A 22,266-nucleotide genomic window follows, 5' to 3' on the forward strand; every position below is an offset into this window, starting at 1 on the left:
CACTTGAAATGGCCTTTGTTTGGTGTCTGTTATCTTTGAATCTCAGCTGTATAATGAACATAATAGTACTTCTTTCTCGTAGGACTTTTTTTGGAATCACACAAGATAAAAAAAGTGATGCCTGGCTTGCAGTTAGAGCATTCAGTAAACATTAGCTGTATTATATAAGTAAAAGTTTAATAATCCTGTAGACCTATACTTTATTTATATATACTTTAAATATATTTTATGATGTTTAGAATTTCAGCTTAAAAAATGAAAACCAGTCTCTTAAGAAGAATATTTCAGCACTTATCAAAACTGCTAGAGTGGAAATAAATCGCAAGGATGAAGAAATAAATAATCTTCACCAAAGGTATAATTGAGGGGTGTGGATCTGTTTATGAATTACATGGCTGTTGATATGTGGAGTATTTTAAACTTTTGAGTGGAAAGATGAAAATCATGCATTTTATTAAGTCTTTAAGGTTTTACTATGACTAATATTCTCTCTCTTTTTAAAATTTTTTTTTTTTTCAACGTTTATTTATTTTTGGGACAGAGAGAGACAGAGCATGAACGGGGGGGGGGCAGAGAGAGAGGGAGACACAGAATCGGAAACAGGCTCCAGGCTCTGAGCCATCAGCCCAGAGCCTGACGCGGGGCTCGAACTCACGGACCGCGAGATCGTGACCTGGCTGAAGTCGGACGCTTAACCGACTGCGCCACCCAGGCGCCCCTATTCTCTCTCTTTTTAAAATTTTGGTTGGGGGCAGTATTTTCCAGAGAATTTCATGTTTCCTTCCCTTGCATAGTCAAACCCCCAAAGCAGTTATCTAAACTTGCTGTCTTCATTTTATGTTTCTACTCACTCTTGACCCCCTTTCACTCTGACTTCTGCCTCCATTGGTACACCCAAAGAGCTGTCATTTTGCTCAACAGTGACTGCCTCTAAGTCTATCAAATAGTTTTGATTTCTCATTTTAACTACCCTCACACATTATATGACATAATTGACCTTTTCTTGAAAATAGTCTCTTGATTTGGCTTTCATGATTCTTAATTTTCTTCCTAACTTGAGGTTTATTCTTCTGTACTTGACTAGGTTGGAATTCTTAAAACTCAGACCTGTGTCTTTTCCTTTCTCTGTCAGTATATTCATTTGAAGTAATCTCACTCCTACTACATCAGTTCCATTTATATAGAAGTAACTACTTCACATCTATACAGAATTTTCAAAATTACCTCATTCAAAATGGAATTTATGATCACAAACCTCTTCAGTTGTTTCTTACTCAGTGGGTTCTCCATCATTTATTCAGCTGGTGTAAACCAGAGACCTAGGGGTAGACTGGCCATTTAATTTATCGCCCACACCAGGACCCTTTTGAGAGTAGAAGGGCATGCTATTAATAATTGCACTGAGATTACTTGGCAAACTGGGACACATAGTCACCGTGCCTAGAAGCCGTCATTGACTCTTACCTCTCTAATCATCCCTCAGACCTAATTCGTTACCATGTTCTGCTGATTTTTATGTGTTTATAATCTCTCAAATTATTCATTTCTCAATTCATTTCATCATTGTTACCTATCAACTCTCATCTGGCAGTAGTCTTTGTGCTGGTATTTCTGCATCCATTCTTACTCTTTTCCACCTCTGGTTCATCTCTTCTCAGTGTAAAAGCCCCACACAGGACACTTTTTAAACCACACTGAACATCTCACTATCATAGAATTACTCCATCCTACCCTCTTTCTTAATTAAAATACATCAATGGATTCTCATTGTTCTTAGGATAAAAGATCATAAATCTGAACGTGGCCCACAAGACTCTTCCCGATATGGTTCTAAACTACTTTTCAGGCCTTGCCTTTAGCGTTTACCTTTGCCCTAGGCATCATAGCTCTGGAATTTCTGCATTCTTTTGGTTCCTCTGATGTACCATGAGCTCTGCCTTTGCCACCTGTTTCCCATCCTCTACTTGCTAAAAACCAACCTATCCTCAGGTCTTTTTCACAGGAGTATTAGTCTGTTATTCCTCTTACACTTAGAATTTTTAAAGTCATTAATGGGGTTACTTGTTTAGTATCTTTCTCTTTCTAATCTCCCTGTTATCTCTGTTAAGAGCTCTGTGGGTTAGAATTATCTTTTAGTATCTATCTTTTCACTAAACTGTAAGCTTCATGGGAGCAGTGACCATGTCTGTGTATCTTCACCATTTTATCAAGCACTTAGCTCAGAGTTTGGCGCATGGCAGATGGTCAATAAATGATTGACAGGTGAATGAAGGTAATTTTATATGTAGACTGTGTGATACTGTAAAGCACTTCAGGCCTTTTGGAAATGAAGATGGCTGTGTGTTTACTAAACTAAATCGCACCAGTGCAGCTAGTATGATTGCTTCCTGAAATGTTGGGGAAATTTTATACATATTTAAATCTTTTAGCGGATAGTTGTGATGTTTTAACAGGGTGGAGAGAGAAGCTGGGTGAATAAATGATGAGACTTATGTCATTAGATTGATTCATGTGGTTATACCTTATCTAATAAACATTCTGCCAGTTATTTTCACTTTTTAATTGTGACCTGTATCTGGTATTCTACTGGTGTTTATCATTTGGCTGAAACCTCACGTTTAATAGAAAACATATAAATAATGTAAGGTGAAAATTTAAGAGTATAAATTCCGGAAAGTGTGTAATGTAAAGGTTTGTTTTAAATAAAACTTTTTTTTTTTTAAGTTTATTTATATTAACTAATCTGTACACCCAATGTGGGGCTCAAACTCATGACCCCAAGATCAAGAGTCACATTCTCTTCCAACTGAGCGAGCCAGGCTCCCCCTAAAACTTTTGATAGTATTTTATCTATCTAGTGTGCACATGCTGGGGAGGGGCAGAGAGGGAGAGAGAAAATCCTAAGCAGGCTCTGTGCTGTCAGTGCAGAGCCCGTTGTGGGGCTCGATCCCACGAACCGTGAGATCATGATCTGAGCTGATATAAAGAGCTAGATGTTTGACTGGGCCACTGAGGCACCCCCAAATTTCCCTTTTTTATAGGGATACTAGTTATAGTGGATTAGGGCTCACCCTAGTGACCTCTCTTTAACTTGATTCCCCTCTGTAAAGACCCTCTCCTCAAAGTCACATTGTAAGATACTGGGAGTTAGGACTTGAACATATGAATTTTGGGGAGAACATAACTTAACCCATTATAAGATCCATGTAAGATCTGTATATTGTTCTAGATTGTATATTTCCCATATCCTCTTTTGTTTAATTAAAATCTCCCCTTATTCTCCTGAGTCTTTTAAATTTTGGTGTTCTCTGTACATTTAGTACTGATTAGGATTAGATTTATGGAGATTTAGAGAAGTTATGGAAGTTCAGGAAAATGGACTGAGAACTAAAATGAGCTATTTGCATATTATTGTTAGGAAAACTGCCAGTTTTCTGAAACACTAATATAAAACCCGAAGACTTAGACTTTTTTTGGTTAAATAATAAATACACGCCATTTCCCTAAGAAAGAATCACAACTCTATATTTCTCTTTATTTTTGCATAGTATGTGGCACTTTAAGATGGCTAGTGATGCTTTGGTTTACTGTGGGATTGTATGTGAAACAGAAAACCAGGGTAGAGAGCTACGCAGAACTCTGATGATTGTGTTGTCTGGCAACATTTTACTTTTCCTTCTGTTTCAGTTGCACTAGAGTGAGTGAGGGCAAGAAAATAATGTTATTTGTTCTAAAAGAAATGAATCTGTGGTTAGTTTGGCAGTTATCCACCTGTGGTGAGGGAAGTCTGGAAGACCTTGGTAAGGCCTGGGATAGAACAGAATGGTCCTCTAGTCTTTGTTGAACAAAGCAAATGAAAGGGAGTTCCTTGTTTTGAAAACAGGCCCATTTAGTTGGAAGCTGGTAAGCATCACTCACATCTTTATATGAAGTAAAACAGTTTTGCCAGTGTGGGGACCCCTGAATTTTAAAATGTTTTGCATGTGATTAAAATCTGGATCATTTAAAGCAATTAACTTTGTTTTTTGTTGTGAATTTCTATCTCTCAACAGACTGTCTGAGTTCTCACATTTTCGAAATAATCACAAAACTCTAAGGACACCAGATATAGTTAAAACAAAAGATCTTAAATCCAGATCTCCCCATTTGGATGATTGTGCAAAGACTGATCTCAGAGTGAAAAGTGATGTTTCTAAAGATGTACATCATAGCACTTCACTGCCAAATCCCGAAAAGGAAGGAAAATCACATTGTGAAAAAAAGAGCACTTTGTATTTGTCTCCATTTACTGAAAAACACTGCAACAATGGCATTTGGTCACGTTCCCATTATCAGGTTGGTGAGAGTATCTCAAATGAGGATAATAGAAGAGGGAGAAAAGATATTAGACATAGCCAATATAGCAGAGGAACGGATAGAATACGGAAAGACTTAAATTCTAGTTGTGGTGATAGTGAATCAAGGAACACAGAGGCTAGTCAAAGGCTACAAGGACGTCCTGAGAAATATGGTAAAGGTGAACCAAAGGCTGAAAGTAAAAATTCAAAGTTTAAAAGTAATACAGATATGGATTATAAAAATGAACGCGTTAACTCTTGGGAAAAAGAGACCTTTAGAGAAAGGTCATATACTCGAGTAGAATCGCAAAGTGACAAAAAACTAGAAAGGCAAAGTGAAAGATCACAAACTATAAATAGAAAAGAACTTAAGTCGCAAGACAAAGAAGAAAGAAAAGTTGATCAGAAACCTAAATCCGTAGTAAAAGACCAGGATCATTGGAGAAGATCTGAACGACCATCACTTACTCATTCCAAGAATGAAATAAAATCTCATAATTCAAGTAAATACCATCTAGAAGAGAGAAGAGGAAGGGAAGATTGTAAAAGAGATAGGGGTGTAAGTAATCATAGTTTTCAAGAAGGAAGATGTCCATCCTTTTTTTCATCCAGCAGAACTCATAAACACACTGACTCCAAAGAATCTGATGCTGTGCACCAGTGGGAAAATACACCTTTAAGAGCAGAACGGCATAGGACTGAAGATAAGAGGAAAAGAGAACGAGAAAGCAAAGAAGAAAATAGGCATATAAGAAATGAAAAAAGAACACCTACAGAACATTTGCAGAAGACTAGCAAAGAAACTAAGAAAACCACTACGAATTTAAAGAGACAGAATGAGCCCAAAAGTGATAAAGGTGAAGTCTCTAACAATGAGGTTTCTGAAGGAGCGGATAATAAAGAGCCTGCAATTAAAGCTGACAGTGGTCCAAATGAAACAAAAAACAAAGACTTAAAGTTGAGTTTTATGGAAAAATTGAACTTAACCCTTTCTCCTGCTAAAAAGCAGCCTGTTTCTCAGGATAACCACCCGAAAATAACCAATATCCCCAAATCCAGTGGCATATGTGATTTGGAGTGCTTGGTTCAGGCGACAACAGTGACATGTGTTTCCTCTGTCAGTGAACATACCGCAGAGGAAACCAAATCAAAGTTATTGGAACCAAAGGATGCTCTTGCAGTTGCATCTGAACCCAGGACCAGTAATCCAGAAAGGAAAATGGAAGGAGAGAGTGTGTTGGTTAAATCTGTTGAGACTACTATGGGTTGTGATGTGCCCATTTGTGGTACAGAGACTTCCTTCTCAGCACCTGTGGAAATGGAACAAACAGAATCCTTGTTTCCATCATCAACAGAAATGGAACAAACCATTAATAGTGCCAGGGAAGCAGTTCCTGTGGTAATGGACATATTACAAACAAATGTTTCTCAAAACTTTGGCTTGGAATTGGATACTAAAAGAAATGTTGACTTAAATTCTTGTAGTGTTTCTGAAGGTATGGAGATGAAGGAGCCTTCTGCAACAAAAGTAGCTGAATCCAGTGACAGCATTTTGCAGCCTTCAGTTGAAGAAACTGAAATTTTGCCAGTAGCCCTTTCAGAAGATGGTAACCCCAAATTTGAGCCTTCTCTTGTAGATACACCATTGGATGAAAGTAAGTCTTGTCATTTGGAGCCTTGCTCACCTAAAGAGACACAAGAATCTTCACTTCAGCAGTCTGCGATAGTGGACAACAGAATGGAAATCGGTGAAACAAACTCAGTATATAATGATGATGAGAATTCAGTTTTGAGCATTGACCTCAATCACCTGAGGCCTATTCCAGAAGCCATCAGTCCTCTGAATAGTCCAGTGAGACCTGTAGCAAAAGTTCTTAGACTGGAAAGCCCATCTCAAGTTTCATTATGTAATAACAGTCATAAAGGTAATAGTTTATATTATGTTCTATAACTTTTTGTGAGATTGTAAAATATATAAGAAGAATTAGTGCTTTTTCTTTTTTGATAACATAGTTCACATATTGTTCAGACCCCTGTTAATTAGAGAGGTACATCGAGCCTTTAATCTAAATTTAGATAACTCTTATTTTTACAAACAAGGGAGTGGTAGGACAGGTTGTTTCAAATACTCTTTGCTTGCTTTCAGATATATTTTTTATTCCAAAGCCATCATCAAATGGTATAGAGTAGGTGATCCTAACATGAAGTAAAGATACCTGACCGGTTGGTTGATGGTTATCCAAATGACCAAACCACACCATCACTGAGTACCAACTGAGGCCAGGAAAGACATAGAATGTGATTAAGTATTAAACATTAACATACTACTAAGAAAAAAAAAGCTATTAAAAATGGTGACAAAAGACATATGACATGATTAAATATTAGGCATTAACATTCTACTAAAAAAAAAAGCTATTAAAATAATGAGTTGCCTCAGTACTTAAGTTTTTGTTATATTTAGTATGGAAATGTCAAATGACTAGAACTCAGTTGTCATGTGACTATAATACACTTTTCTCTTCCACAGATATATTTCCACCAGATTCGGCTCAATCTACCTCTAAGAGCAAGTCTGATCTCAATAAGGAAAATCAAAAGCCAGTTTGCAAATCTGACAAATTTACAGATGCAGACTACCATAAGAATTCATCTTTAGATGAATTGGAAGAAGGAGAAATTATAAGTGACAGTGAAAAATCTAAACCACAAGAAAGTTTTGAAAAAAGTGCCAAACCTAGAACTTCTACTGAAGTCCAGAATGCAAAAAGTAACCCAGGAAGTAGGAAAAGTACTATGCACTTGGGTAAAGACAGTAGGAAAACATCTATAAAAATTCATCAGACCAAAAGCAGATGGAATAATAATAGACAAAGTGAATCTAGCAGATCTTCAAAAACAGAGAGGAAAGATAAGACCATGAGTACCTCCAGCCTGGAAAAAATAGTTCCAATTATTGCTGCACCCTCTTCTGTACGAGAGATTATGCACATGTTACGAATGATAAGAAAACATGTAAGGAAAAATTATATGAAATTCAAGGTAAAATTTTCATTAATACAATTTCATAGAATTATCGAGTCAGCAATTTTGAGTTTTACATCACTAATTAAACACCTTGACTTATCCAAGATCTCAAAGTCAGTGACTACTTTACAGAATAATCTCTGTGATGTTATAGAATCCAAACTTAAGCAAGTTAAAAAGAATGGCATTGTGGATCGTTTGTTTGAACAGCAGCTACCAGATATGAAAAAAAAATTGTGGAAGTTTGTAGAAGAACAGCTGGATTATTTGTTTGGAAAGCTTAAGAAAATCTTAGGAAAGTTTTGTGATTCCATAAACTTTGGCAGTGACAGTGATGAAGGAAAACGTGAAAAGATAAATAAGGAGAAAGCACAATATTCAAATTGTCAGAAGGGGAATGTGGACAACTCCGGCAAAGAAATGCTGAAAGAGAAATCCCCCAAATCGGAAGATTCTGTTAATCATAAGTCTGCACTTGGATGTAAAAAATCTGAGGAAAAACCTCAAGATAATTTCAGTATTAACACAGTGAAGCGTGACATTAAAAAAAGTTCTAACACTTGCTTTGATAACATTAAGAACTCTCAGTCTGAAGAACGCTCCTTGGAACCAAACTGTCCCAGCGTCCCAAAGCCAGGAAAAATGGAAGGCAGCACCATAGAGGATGCACAAACATCCCAGCATGCAGCTTTGAAGCCAGAACGCAGTTTCGAGATTCTTACTGAACAGCAAGCATCTAGTCTTACTTTTAATTTAGTGAGCGATGCACAGATGGGTGAAATATTCAAAAGTTTGTTACAGGGTTCTGATCTTTTGGATAACAGTGTTAATTGTAATGAAAAAAGTGAGTGGGAGTTAAAGACTCCAGAAAAACAGCTGCTGGAGAGTCTTAAGTGCGAATCTATACCAACTTGTACAACTGACGAGCTGGTTTCAGGCGTGGTTTCTCCATGTCCTAAAATGATTAGTGATGACAATTGGTCATTATTGTCATCTGAGAAAGGTCCATCTTTGTCTTCAGGACTTTCTTTGCCAGTTCATCCTGATGTGTTGGATGAAAGTTGTATGTTTGAAGTGTCCACTAATATAGCTTTGAGTAAAGATAATGGATGTAGTTCAGAAAAGAGCAAGCCCTGCATTTCCTCCATACTTCTTGAAGATCTCGCAGTCTCTTTAACAGTACCATCACCTCTGAAGTCAGATGGTCATCTCAGTTTCTTAAAGCCTGAAGTTTTGTCTAGTTCAACTCCTGAAGAAGTTATTAGTGCCCATTTTAGTGAAGATGCCTTACTTGAAGAAGAGGATGCATCTGAACAAGATATTCATTTAGCTCTGGAGTCTGATAATTCGAGCAGCAAATCAAGTTGTTCTTCATCATGGACAAGTCGGTCTGTTACTCCAGGCTTTCAGTACCACCCCAACCTACCCATGCATGCTGTCATAATGGAAAAGTCCAATGATCATTTCATTGTGAAAATACGGCGTGCTGCACCATCTACCTCCCCTAGTCTTAAACAGAATATGGTGGCTGACGAGTCACTGGCATCGTTGCCCAGAATGGAAAAAGAAGCAGATAAAGCAGTGGAGAAAGAATATGTTTCATGTCAGAATGGAGTTTTTAAATCTGTGGAGGAATTAAATTCCAACAACAATGTTGACAGCAGTAAATCAGCTCATGAAGAACAGGACTGTATGATACAAACACAGGTTCCTGATATATACGAATTTCTTAAAGATGCTTCAGGTAAAGTGAGTCATGGTAATGAAGTGGCTGATGAGTGTTTCAAGTTGCATCAAGTATGGGAACCAAAAGTACCTGAAAGCATTGAAGAATTGCCTCCAATGGAAGAAATTTCACATTCTGTTGAGGATCATCTTCCAGACACATATATAGACCTCACAAAAGATTCAGTCACTGAGACCAAAAACTTGGGGGAATTCATAGAAGTAACAGTTTTAAATATTGATCAGTTGGGATGCTCTGAAGGCAATTTGGATCAGAATGCTCAAATACTAGATGATATGCAGCCTGATACTGTAGATGCTTTCATTGATTTGACACAAGAGGTTTCAAGTGAGAGTAAAAATGAGAGTAACCATCCTGCTTTAGGTGTTGGACGCTTGGAATGTCAGGTGATATGTGTAGATGAAGATAACTGTAAGGAAGGAAAGGTGCAAGTGGCAAACGGGCCTTTGGAATGCATTGTTGAGAAAGCCTGTATCGATTTGACCTCAGAACCTCCCAGTTCATGTGAAGTAAAAAAGGATGACTTAAAACCAGAGTCGGCATCAAATTCTGATAGTTCAGTGTTGCCTGGGACTTTGGATAATGCTCCTAAAAAGAGAAAAAAACTTTCTGATCTAAATCATTCTCATAAAAAACAGAGAAAGGAAACAGACTTAACCAGTAGGGAAAAGACTAAGAAAATTACCCATGATTCTTCTGAGAATGGTGAAGCTCACCGAAAGAAAGCCAGTAAGAAAAAGGCCCCTGCAGTGACTAAAGATCCCTCATCGTTGAAGTCAAGCCCAGGGATCGAGGAGCTGTCAGCAACTGCCACTTCTCCTATAAGCCTTTCTGCAAAGAATGTTATTAAAAAGAAGGGAGAAATTATAGTTTTATGGACAAGGTAAGAATCTTGAGACTTTTAAGTCACCAGGAAATTTTGAGAGGCCAGGCATCTGTTCTGTCATGTCATCATAGTTTTATCCCATCCTAAAATAAGGCAAGTGAGGACTGACTTCAAAAGTGGCCAAAGTTGGTAAAGAATGCATTCTAGAGTGCAGTCCAGCTGTAGTATAGAACAGTTTAGAGCAGTGGCTCTTAACCGGGTATGTGCATTAGCACCATGGACATAACTTTTCACTGTTCTTTTAAAAATTTTTTTTTAACTTTTTCAGTTAAAAATTCTTTGTAAGGAACTGGTATAACCACATTTTAGAAAGGAAGAATATAACCACATTTTAGAAAGGAAGAATGACAGGTGGTGAAACGGGCAAAAAGTGCATTTGTAATTTGAGTTTTCCCCTAAACTAGGAGTTTCGAAAAAGTTTCATCAATTGGTTGTCCTCTTGACTTTCATGTAAACTTTTTAAGAAATGGAGATTTAAAGGTGACTACATTTGTGAACCATTGGACTAGAGGTTCATGCTCTCCAGACTTAACTAGAGTGCATAATGAGGGAAACTGAATCATGTTGAAATTGGTGACCAGTTTTGTTTATTTTACTTATTTAGTTTAACTTGTTTTATTCTATTTAATTAATTGCATTTAATTTTTAAAAATATATTTATTTTGATAGGGAGAACATGCATGTGCAAGTGGGGGGGGGGCAGAGGGAGAGAGGGAAGTGGAATGTGGGGACATGCACGTTTGGGGAACAGTTGGTGTTTGGATGCATGTGAAGTGCCTGGCTCTTTGCCCCATTTGAGAGTCCCACATCCTTTTTTTTTTTTTTTTTTTTAAAGTTTTATTAATTGATTAATTTAGAGAGAGCACAAGTGGGGGAGGGGCAGAGAGGAGAGACAGAATCCCAGGCAGGCTCTACTCCATCAGCACAGAGCCCCATCAAACTCAACAATTATGAGACCATGACCAGAGCCGAGATCAAGAGTAGGATGCTCAACTGACTGTGCTACCCAGGCACCCCGAGAGTCCCACATTCTTTCTCCCTTGTCACCTTGAGCTTAGCTCAAGTCTCTAGAAACTGTCCCTTTGCTTTTGCTCTTAACCTCTGGTCCTGGACATGCTCAAAGGTCTAGGGGAACTGTATAGCAACCCCCTGGTAACCAGTTTTGTTTAATACCACAGTCTTCCATGCCTTCATTCCAGATAATTTATAGATGGCAGAATAGTATCTCAGAGATTATAACACGCACTGGTTCAGATCACGTAGAAAAACAAATCTGGGAATGAGAATGCCTGGATTCTATTTTACTTTTGGTTTTTCTGCTTATGAAGACTTTGATCTTGTTTGGGCCCTAATTTTAAAAGTACACATTGGGGCACTTGGGTGGCTCAGTGGGTTAAGCATCTGACTTCAGCTCATGTTATGATCTCTTGGTTTGCAGGTTCAAGCCCTGCATCTGGCTGTCTGCTGTCAGTGCAGAGCCCACTTCGGATCCTCTGTCTCCCTCTCCCTCTCTCTCTGCCCCTCCCCTGTATGTGAACATGTGCACTTTCTCTCAAAAATAAACATTAAAAAGAAAGTACACATTAAAGGTAGATTAAGAAAAAAAAAAACACCTTTAATTTTGTCATTAGAATAAATTGGTTTATTTATTTATTTATTTATTTTAAATGTTTATTTATTTTTGAGACAGAGAGAGACAGAGCATGAACGGGGGAGGGTCAGAGAAACAGACACAGAATCTGAAACAGGCTACAGGCTCCGAGCTGTCAGCTCAGAGCCCGACGTGGGGCCCAAACTCACGGACCGCGAGATCATGACCCGAGCCGAAGTCAGATGCTCAACCAACTGAGCCACCCAGGCGCCCCCAAATTGGTTTATTTTAGAAAATTTTGGGGACCCCCAGGTGGCTCAGTTGGTTGAGCATCTGACTTCAGCTCAGGTCATAATCTCGTAGTGTGTGAGTTCCAGCCCCACGTCGGGCTTTGTGCTGATAGCTAAGAGCCTGGAGCCTGCTTCAGATTCTGTCTCTCTCTGCCTCTTCCCCACTCACACTCTGTCTCTCAAAAATGAATAAATGTTAAAAAAATTTTTTTTTAAATTTTTTGGGAAATATGTGTGAACTCAAACATTAAAATCATGCATACTATTTCTCAGAGATAATCATTGTTCATATTTTGGTATATGCAGTTTGTTTGTTTCTGTGGGCTTTTAAGAAAAATGTCACCTCCTATTTGTAGACATTAAGGCATTGGAATTTTTGTTACCTTCCTACTCTAATCTACAGAAACTAAAATAACATTTTTCTCTCTTCAGAAATGATGACCGGGAAATTTTATTGGAGTGTCAAAAAAGAGGGCCATCATTGAAAACATTTTCTTATTTAGCTGCCAAGTTGAATAAAAATCCATATCAGGTAACTACCCAATTTTTACATTTCTATAATTTTACAAGTGTTTCTACTATATTTAGATTTAACCTTTATCATGTTTAAAATACGTAGATATTATCCAATTTCTTTAAAAATTTTTTTTAATGTTTCTTTATTTTGAGAGAGAGAGAGCGCAAGTGGGGGAGAGGCAAAGAGAGAGGGAGAGAGAGAATCCCAAGCAGGCTCCACACTGTCCACGCAGAGCTGATGTGGGGCTTGATCTCCCGAACCATGAGATCATGACCTGAGCTGACATCCAGAGTTGGACACTCAACCGACTGAGCCACCCAGGGGCTCCTATTAACCATTTTCTTTAACAGTATGGCTCTTTACATAGGACTGTTAGAAACTTGGTAAGGGGCACCGGGATGGCTCAGTCAGTAGAGCATGTGACTCTTGATCTTGGGATCTTGAGTTTGAGCTCCACTTTGGGTATAGAGATTACTTAAGGAAATAAAATAAATAAATAAAATCTTGGTGATTGTGGACATAGCTGGGAACAATCCTAATTTTTTCCTATTGTCTTACCATTTACTTATTTGATCTCATTTGTCTTATGATGTTTGCTTCTTTAAGAATGTTTAATATTGAACAATTAAACTAGCAATCACCTTTAGTATGAAGATATTTTATTTTTCCAAACATTATTTCATGTTTTTATTACTGAGGGCAACTTTCTTTGTCTTTAGATGTTTTGTGAAAATATTCATCACAGATAAAAAAAATATATATATTGAGATGTTTGTAATTAACCATCACTTAAAATTTTTCAGGTCTCAGAAAGATTCCAGCAGCTAATGAAGCTCTTTGAAAAGTCAAAATGCAGGTAGTTAATGGTTCTGCTACAGGACACCAGTAAAGTAAATATCTGACACTGTAACTGTGCAGTTAATGGCCTGTTAGTCACTGAAGATATGAGTAGTGGGTAGAGACATCCAGTTAGTTTCTGCTTCAGTCACAGGTTGGAGGATGGTTGCTCGTGCAGGATTCAAAGGTTGCTTCATCCATAGAGACGTGGCTTAGAGCGAAGCCTGCTGCAGTTCAGATCAGCATGGCATCTCTCCTCAACCCTTTTTTTTTGTTTTTTTTTTTGGAGTATAACTGACATATCATATTTCTTCTCAACCTTCTGATTGCTGATGAGTCTAAGATGCGGGGGGATAATCCATTTGATGATTAACAAAAAATTTTTTATAGATGAAGAAAAATAAAACATTCTTGAATAGCATACATTTCACAGGCAGTGAACTCTGTAGTCTTTGAAATTTAGTATTTTTCAAATTTTATTTATTTATTTTTTTTTAATTTTTTTTTTTTTCAACGTTTGTTATTTATTTTTGGGACAGAGAGAGACAGAGCATGAACGGGGGAGGGGCAGAGAGAGAGGGAGACACAGAATCGGAAACAGGCTCCAGGCTCCGAGCCATCAGCCCAGAGCCTGACGCGGGGCTCGAACTCACGGACCGCAAGATCGTGACCTGGCTGAAGTCGGACGCTTAACCGACTGCGCCACCCAGGCGCCCCTAGTATTTTTCAAATTTTAATTAGGAGTACTAAATATTTTAAAATATAAAACGTACATCATTCATAAACATGAAATCCTTTGTCATCTGAATAGATGACATGATTTACCAAGTTAAATTATTAATGATGTTCACTGACATGTTTTCTTAGTTTATTTAAGCCATTCCTACAGGTTTATAATTATATAAGCCATTCCTGTACAGGCAATAATTATCAGCAGGTTTTTTTTCTCTAAGGCCTGAACCAATTGCTTAGATATTTTGGACTTTACATAAAGAAAGTTGTAAAGGTACTTAACCTATCACTGTTTTCACTGTATTTGTATCATAATTACTTGAATGCAGAACACCCAATTTCAAATTCAGTTCAGTTCAAATTAAATTAAATCTGAAAAGAATCCATATTTGGACATAGATCTTAGTGTGAAGGGTCCTTATATTTTTGAAGTTTAAATCGACTTCTGGACCCAGTGTAAATTTTATTATCTGTGGATAACCTGTTAGTTTCAATATCTTCTCTAAGCAACTAGTTTGCTAATGAGATCTTCAGAAGATATTTAGCAGTTTACTGTGAAGTTAAAATCCTATTTACATAATTCAGAATGTAAGATTGAATAATGGAGAATTTAAATAGAAAAGCTTATTCTTTAAGAACCTTTTAAAATGGCCTGATTATTTTTCAGATTTACTGTGCTTTAAAATTTTTACTGCCTTTAAGAAATGAAACTGAGTTTTTATTTTACCTGAATGTTATGTTAAAATGTGAGTTCCATTCCCTTGTGAAGATAATATATACATTTATGAAAGAATTAACTTGTATCTGAAAGTGATGCGTATTAGTTTGAAATTTCCAAATTCCTTTACAAATCTAAAATCTTCAGTGGATTTGTTACTTGAAATTTTTTTTGCTTGCATGATAGCAAAAATAGTAGGTTATTTTATTCCTATCTGTCTCTTAACTGATTTTTTTTCCATCCAAGTGCTATAGTCTCATAAGATTCTTGCCAGAATCAGAATATAGCAATAAAGTTACCAAACTGAGTCTGTAAAAAGCTAGTTCTTTATCACTGATATTACCTGAGTGAACTCATTTAAAGAACAACACCTTATAAAATGGTCATCAGAAAAATAGAATCATAACTTCAGCATTTTCTTACATTACAGATAAATTGCTGAATTCCTTGGAGTCTTGATTGATATTGCATATTTCACAGAAGCTTGGAATTCCTCATGTTTTAAATGGGGAAGTAGAGGGCAGTTTCATGGCATATTCGATTAGTAATAAAAATCTACATTTGTAATTGCTGACGCTTTAATCTCAAGTCAGCATGCTTGGCTTGTTCCAGTCATCAGTCTGATTTGCTCACTTGTTATTGGTCAAGATATTTATTTTTGAACAGAACTTGTTATTAAGATAAAAGCAACAACGAAATGGCATTGAAACCTCAAAGAAATGACTTTCTTTTCTAGATTTTTCAAAATAATTTTGTAGCATTTGAAACGATTATTTAGTTCATTTTCATCCATTTTTATTTGCTTTTCTAATTGCCTCTCATTTTGGTACATTGTAAAATAATTTAAATAGTGTATATGTAAATATGTATAATTACAGTGATGTATAATACTTTGTGTATAGGTGTGTTTGTGTGTACATACACACATAAATGGCTTTGCCTAGCCAAGGATTTTTTTTATCTGTATAAAACTTTTTGTATAAAGTTTGTTTTCAATACCAGTAATGTATAAATAAAGCCATGTAAAGTTCTGTTATATTTTGATTAGAATGTTTCTTTTAGTGTGTTTAGATAATAATTACAAGAACAAAAGGTAAAACTCACAGGGGATATGGGAGCTGTTTTGAAGTGGTTCTTGGTGGGGGTATGGCTGGCTGAATGTCTGTGAGTAGATTCATTAGAGAAAACCAGTTGCCTTTGCCTGCTTTCTCACAGCAGGTACTAGTACAGTGAACCAGACCTCTGCTGCAGGTGTCCTCACAGATAAAATCTGGGCAGCACAAAACCCTTTTGGGTGAAGATTTGGGGAAAACAGGTAAGGACTGACGAGCTTGTGCATTATTTGTTCACTCCTCCCCCTCCAGACTTATAGGACTAATGGGTTACAGCGTAGGCCCTAGACTTTAGGAAATGCCTTAGGAAATTGCCATTTCTCCCACAGTGTCTAAAGAGGGAGCTATGGTTGAAGGGTTACTTCGTAGATAACAAACAAATAATTTACTGTGGTTTTTGTAGTGTTGGGGCTGTGCACCGTAGGGCTTTATCTTCTTCCCTCTCTTTGAACCCCCAACATAGCCCAGATTGCTGCCCTCAGCCTTTCCCCAGGGCATTCTATCACTCAGAAGAGCCCATACCATCAGGTAAGTGAGTTCACAAGCCAAAGTAAAGTGATTACCAAGAAATGCCACTGGTTCAAAAGAAAACTCAATTACATAAGATCATCAGAATCTAAAATTAAGCCTGTAAACAGAAAAAAAAGGGAAGAGTTTAGCAATGTGGCATAAGAATAAGAAATAATGAGCCAAGTTGAAATATAAAAAACATATTTAAAATAACATAAGTGGAATAAAAATTGAATGAGTATGGCTGATGAATGAGTTAGTGAGTTGGAAAGTCAAATTGAGAAATTCTCCCAGAAAGAAGCAAAAGAGAAAAAAGAAGACATGAATTCAGATTTAAGTGAGATGAAGGACAAAGTAGATGTGCCACCATTCAAGTAACAAAAGAGGTCCAGGATAAGAAAAAATTAAAGATTGAAAGGGCCGTGAAGTGCCAAACAAGAAGAAAGTACCCACATCTAGAGACATATTGATAATGAGAAAAATCTAAAAGTTACTCTTGTAAAAAATAAAAATTTTTCTTGTATAAAGGAATAAGAATCAGATTGATCTGTCTTTTCAAGAGCAAAACTGACTGTAAGAAAACCTTTTAAAGTATTGGACCTAAAGCTTTACATCCATTTAAATTGTTATTCAAATGTGAGGGCTTAATACAATCATTAAGATTTACCAATCAAAAATCCACATCATAAACATTTTTTGAGAAAATGCTCAGCAACAATAAGTCCAAGAGATATTATCAGAGCTAGGCAGAAGGAGTGGTTAGATACCTGGGTAAAGTGTGACTAGGACGAGAAAGAAGAAATATCCATAATTAATTTTAGACAGTATCAACATGATGGAGGTCAAGGCACCAAGAAAATGTTAGAGTCCTTGCCTTGTTAGGATGAAGGTACAAATATAAAAACGCTGAACTTTAAAAATTAAAGTCTGGTGGGGCACCTGGGTGGCTCAGTTGGTTGAGTGACCAACTTCGGCTCAGGTCATGATCTCATGGTTTGTGTATTCAAGTCCTGCATCTGACTGACTCTGCTGTCAGCATGGAGCCTGCTTTGGATCCTCTGTCTCCCTCTCTCTCTGCCCCTCCCCGCTCGTTCATGCATGCACTCTCAAAAATAAAAATAAACATTAAAAAAGACTAAGCTTAAAAAAAATTAAAGTGTGGCATTGAGGAAAAGTAGCTCTGTAAATTTCACAAAGTGGATACTTGTGTAACACCCATCCAGGTCAAGAATGAGAATAAAGGGGTGAAATTTTAGTAAACACTGCCAAACAGTTTTCTAAAGTGTGTTTATCCATTTATACTTCTTCAGTAGTGTGAGCTCCAGTTTCTGCACATGCTCTCTACTATGATAAGTCTTTAATCTTAGCCATTCTGGTGGAATGATACCTCCTGAATGTTTGTTGGCTATTTGAATTTCCTTTTTTGGTAAAGTCCCTGTTCAAGTCTCTGATCTCTTTTATTAATTTGTAAGAATAATTTATATATTCTGGATAGGAGTTCTTTATTCTGTATGTGGAAATCCCTTTTCCCACTTTGTCGTTTGCCTTTCCTTGGATCACATATTTTTTGATTAATATACATTCTTAATTTTAATCTTTACTCTCCCACCCATCTCCTTCCATCAACCCTTACGTTGTTCTCTATCATTAAGAGTCTCTTGTGGTTTCCCTCACTTCTCTTCCTCCACCTTCCCATATCTTCATCTGTTTTGTTTCTTAAATTCCACATGAGTGAAATCATAATGGTATTAGTCTTTCTCTGATTGACTCATTTCACTTAGCATAATACATTCTAGCTCTATCCACACCACTGCAAATGGCAAGAGCTCATTCTTTTTGATGCCTGAGTAATACTGGTATTGTGTATATGTGTGTGTGTGTGTGTGTGTGTGTATGTATGTATACTTATATATATACACATACACACACACTATCCCTTCGTTACCACCCCTTTGTTACCACCCCTTTATCCATTCATCAGTCAGTGGAGATTTGTGCTCTTTCCATAGTTTGGCTATTATTGATAATGCTGTAAACACTGGGGTGCATGTACGCCTTTGAGTGTATTTTTGTATCCTTTGAGTAAGTATCTAATAATGCAATTGCTGGACCATAGGGTAGTTCTATTTTCAGTTTCTTATCGCTCTCTTAATTACTGTAGCTTTATAATAAATTTTGATATTCAGTAGACAAGTTCCATCACTTTGTTTTCTTTCCTCACTATCCTAGTAGATATATTTGGTTCTTCACATTTCCACATACATATTAGAATCAGTTTATCAAGTTCCACAGAATCTGAATAAATTCGGGGAGAATTGACATGTTTACAGTGTTGAATTTTCCAGTCCTTGAGCATGGTATATTCCACCATTTATTGTAATTATTTAAATAATGATGTGTGTGTGCGTATAAGGCTTGTATATTTTTCATTAGATTTTTCTTAGTGTTTGATAGTATCTGATCCTGTAGTAAATGATTTAGTTTTCTTTTGGGGATACAGAAATACACTTGACTTTATACCTAGAAATTTGCTGAACTATCATATATGTGTCAAAAATTTGTAAATTCTTTTGAATCTTCTGTACAAAATCATGGTTTTCTTTCTTTATAATCTGTAAGCTTTATTTTCTACTTTTTTTTTGCACTGTCAAAGACCTTTAATACAATAAAGTTTAGAATTTGATACTAGTGAACACTAAGGTAGTGAACTAGTCTTATTCCTGATCTCATAGTGAAGACTCAATATTTTATAAATATAAGGTTTCCTGTAAATTAAAAACAAAAATAAAAACGACTACAGTTTAAGGAAGTTTCCTTCTTTCTATTCCTAAGAATTAAAAAAAAATTTTTTTTATGTGTATTTATTTTTGAGGAGAGAGACACAGTGTGAGCGGGGGAAGGGCAGAGAGAGAGGGAGACACAGAATCTGAAGCAGGCTTCAGGCTCTGAGCTATCAGCATAGAGCCCGATGCGGGGCTCGAACTCACAAACTGTGAGACCATGACCTGAGCCGAAGTTGGACGCTTTACCAACTGAGCTACCCAGGCGCCCCAGAATTTTTTTTTTTTTTAATCCTGAATGGGGGTTCCCAGGTGGCTCGGTTGGTTAAGTGTGGGATTTCTTGATTTGGGCCCAGGTCATGATTTCATGGTTCTTGAGTTCAAGCCCTGCACGGGGCTCCATATGGAACCTGCTTGGGTTTCTCTCTCCTCCCTCTCTCTGCCTCTCTGCCCCTCCCCCACTCACACTTGCACGTTCTCTCTCTAAAATAAATTTTTAAAAAATCATGAATGGATGTTTTATTAAAATTTTCTTTTACTTTGTAAATGTGAATTATGTTTGTTTTTTTTTTAAATTTTTTTTCAACGTTTTTTATTTATTTTTGGGACAGAGAGAGACAGAGCATGAATGGGGGAGGGGCAGAGAGAGAGGGAGACACAGAATCGGAAACAGGCTCCAGGCTCCCAGCCATCAGCCCAGAGCCTGAAGCGGGGCTCGAACTCACGGACCGCGAGATCGTGACCTGGCTGAAGTCGGACGTTTAACCGACTGCGCCACCCAGGCGCCCCTATGTTGATTTTTAAATACTAAACAAACCTTGTAGTCTCAGAATAAGCCTAAGTTTGGGGCACCTGGGTGGCTCAGTGGGTTAAGTGTTCGACTCTTGCTTTTGGCTCAGGTCATGATCTCACAATTGTGAGATCGAGCCTGGAGCCTGTTTGGGGTCCTCTCTCCCTCTCTCTGCCCCTGCCCTGCTCTCATGAGTGTATATGCGCATGCTCTCTCCCAAAATAAATAAACTTAAAAAAAAATCAGCCTCACTTTAATGTGATGTATTAGATCCTCTTTATATAATATTAGATTTGGTTTGCTAATGTTTTGTTTAGGATATTCTGTGGGTTTTTAATTTTTTTGTGAGATCTAAAGTATTTTCTTAATAATGCCTTCTCAGGTTTTGGTATTCAGGTTATTATGCTGGCTTCATAAAATGCATTGGAAATGTTCTTTTTTCTGTTTTCTGTGAGAGGTATATGATGAAATTGTGAAAGACATGAGCATAAACCCATTTGCTGAATGTATTTTGCTGTGAAATGAGTTTCTTGGACAGAAAATGTGTGGAATGTGATAATGGTGAACAGGTATTCCATAGTGTCATTCCAATAATATAATTGCCTCCCCTCCATGGATAGTCAGTCTGCTATCATACACCTGCTACTTAGTAGTTGGTAGTCCCTATTTGAACTCAACTTTGACTTCGTGTTTGATAGGATAAGCCTTACACAATGGAGGTAACAAGAACAGCTGTGGTGAGGGGAAGTCCATGTTGTTGAGCCCATACAAAGCTTGCTTTCTTGCCATATGGCCATTTTGTACATGGGTCCATTAAGTAAGCACTGAGTTTGCACGGGGAAGAGACTCATTTCCAGAATGTATTATCTTGTCCATCTCATGGAGATTCTCTTCTGCAAGGTGCCTTTTGTGAACCATTTTGTGAACATTCACCTGGGACACAATATTCATTCTTTGTTTACAATGTTAGAAGTCCATTCACATTGCTGCTTCCCTAAGACTTTGTCATATATGCAATTATGTTCTAAGTCTTTAACCATCCAGTCAAGCCTTTAACCACTGTCCTTGAATAGGTTCTAGCTTTGGCTCTCAAAGTGAAGGAAGGAGACAACTATATATATTGTTGTAAGTCCTATACCCTGGGGCGCCTGGGTGGCCCAGTTGGTTGAGCGACCAACCTTGGCTCAGGTCCTGATTTCACAGTTTGTGAGTTTGAGCCCCATGTCTGGCTCTGCACTGGCAGTGCAGCCTGCTTGGGATTCTCAATCTCTCCCTCTTTCTCTGCCCCTCCCCGATGTGTGCTTCCTCTCTCTCTCAAAATAAATGAGCAAACTTAAAAAAAAAAAAAAAAGTTCTATACTTCTTCTATCCCCCCTCCTTGGGGGAGAATTTCCCTTTTTTCCCTTTTTCATTCTGTCCTGATTTGGGTTGTAATATTATAGCGGTCTGCTTCTGGCTTGTGTTAGCATGTAATGCAGAAACACCTGGAAACCAGACCCAAATCTTTCTCCTCACCTAACTGGTTATAAGGAGCTGCACATGAAGCTATAGGTTTGGATTGAGTGAAAAGAAAGCAGGTATAGTATTACATACTAGAGTCTGAGCTACCTGCTTATGTCACTTGTATCTTTCAGACCTGCCTCAGCCTGCTTTTTTTCATCTTAATTGATGAATGCTGCATTTAGTACTTTTTGGTTGGGTGGTTCAGATAACACCCAACTAATTCTGGGCAGCTTGGGTCACCTGGTCACTTGATTTCCCATGGTCAGGCATTCAGTCTCCCACAAGGCATAGCTTTGGTATAAAACCCTGAAGGTATGCACTCTGATTGTTTCATTGAGGCTTACCAGAGACTTCATGCAACATATTAGCTATCATCTCTTTGAGTATCATCTGATTTGCTGGCATCTTGCACGACTTTTGTACTGCAACCTAAACTTGTTGCAGAGCCTTTTCTTTGTTCACCAGTGAAAGCTGACAGCTTTACAGGTTGATCATTTAGTGGGCCAAATAACACATCAAGTGGCCTCTAGAATTCATAAAAGCTTATCAAGCATTGTGGGGTTTTGTGTGTGTGTGCTTATTTTAGTGCAAAGGACAGCAACTTATCTTTCACTTTGTAAAGGCTGGACCTCTAGAAACCACTGAGGTGGCAGGCGCCTTAATTTTGGGGTGGGGGGAGTTTATATCCTGCCCTGTGGCTTGCATGTCTTATTACTAAAGCATCTACCATATTTGCTACCGCTCTCTCATCAGATCCAATCAGATTAATATTGTGGCCCAGTCTAAAGTTCTGGGAGATGTCAAGACTAGACTAGACTTCTGTGGCCTAGTTTATGGCAGAGGAGGAAAATTAATATAGCCTTCAGATAAGATGGTGACAAGTGTATTG

General features: G+C 37.5%; 1 protein-coding gene across 3 annotated transcripts in view; it reads left to right on the plus strand.

Annotated features, from left to right (window-relative positions):
- CASP8AP2 (caspase 8 associated protein 2) overlaps positions 1 to 17,241 on the plus strand; it is a 39,942-nt gene extending 22,701 nt beyond the window's left edge. The window contains exons 6-11 of one of the 3 annotated variants that reach the window (XM_030315969.1): positions 240 to 355; positions 4,053 to 6,262; positions 6,868 to 9,994; positions 12,311 to 12,410; positions 13,199 to 13,251; positions 15,898 to 17,241. In XM_030315969.1, coding sequence (XP_030171829.1) covers positions 240 to 355; positions 4,053 to 6,262; positions 6,868 to 9,994; positions 12,311 to 12,410; positions 13,199 to 13,251; positions 15,898 to 15,907 — 5,616 coding nt within the window. In that variant the 3' untranslated portion in view covers positions 15,908 to 17,241. Of the gene's footprint in view, positions 1 to 239; positions 356 to 4,052; positions 6,263 to 6,867; positions 9,995 to 12,310; positions 12,411 to 13,198; positions 13,641 to 15,112; positions 15,719 to 15,897 lie in introns of those variants that run through there. The other 2 variants (XM_030315972.1, XM_030315970.1) reach the window with 2 other exon arrangements.
- Positions 17,242 to 22,266: the final 5,025 nt, after the last annotated feature.

This window comes from Lynx canadensis, chromosome B2, assembly GCF_007474595.2.
Source record: "Lynx canadensis isolate LIC74 chromosome B2, mLynCan4.pri.v2, whole genome shotgun sequence".
NCBI lineage: Eukaryota > Metazoa > Chordata > Mammalia > Carnivora > Felidae > Lynx > Lynx canadensis.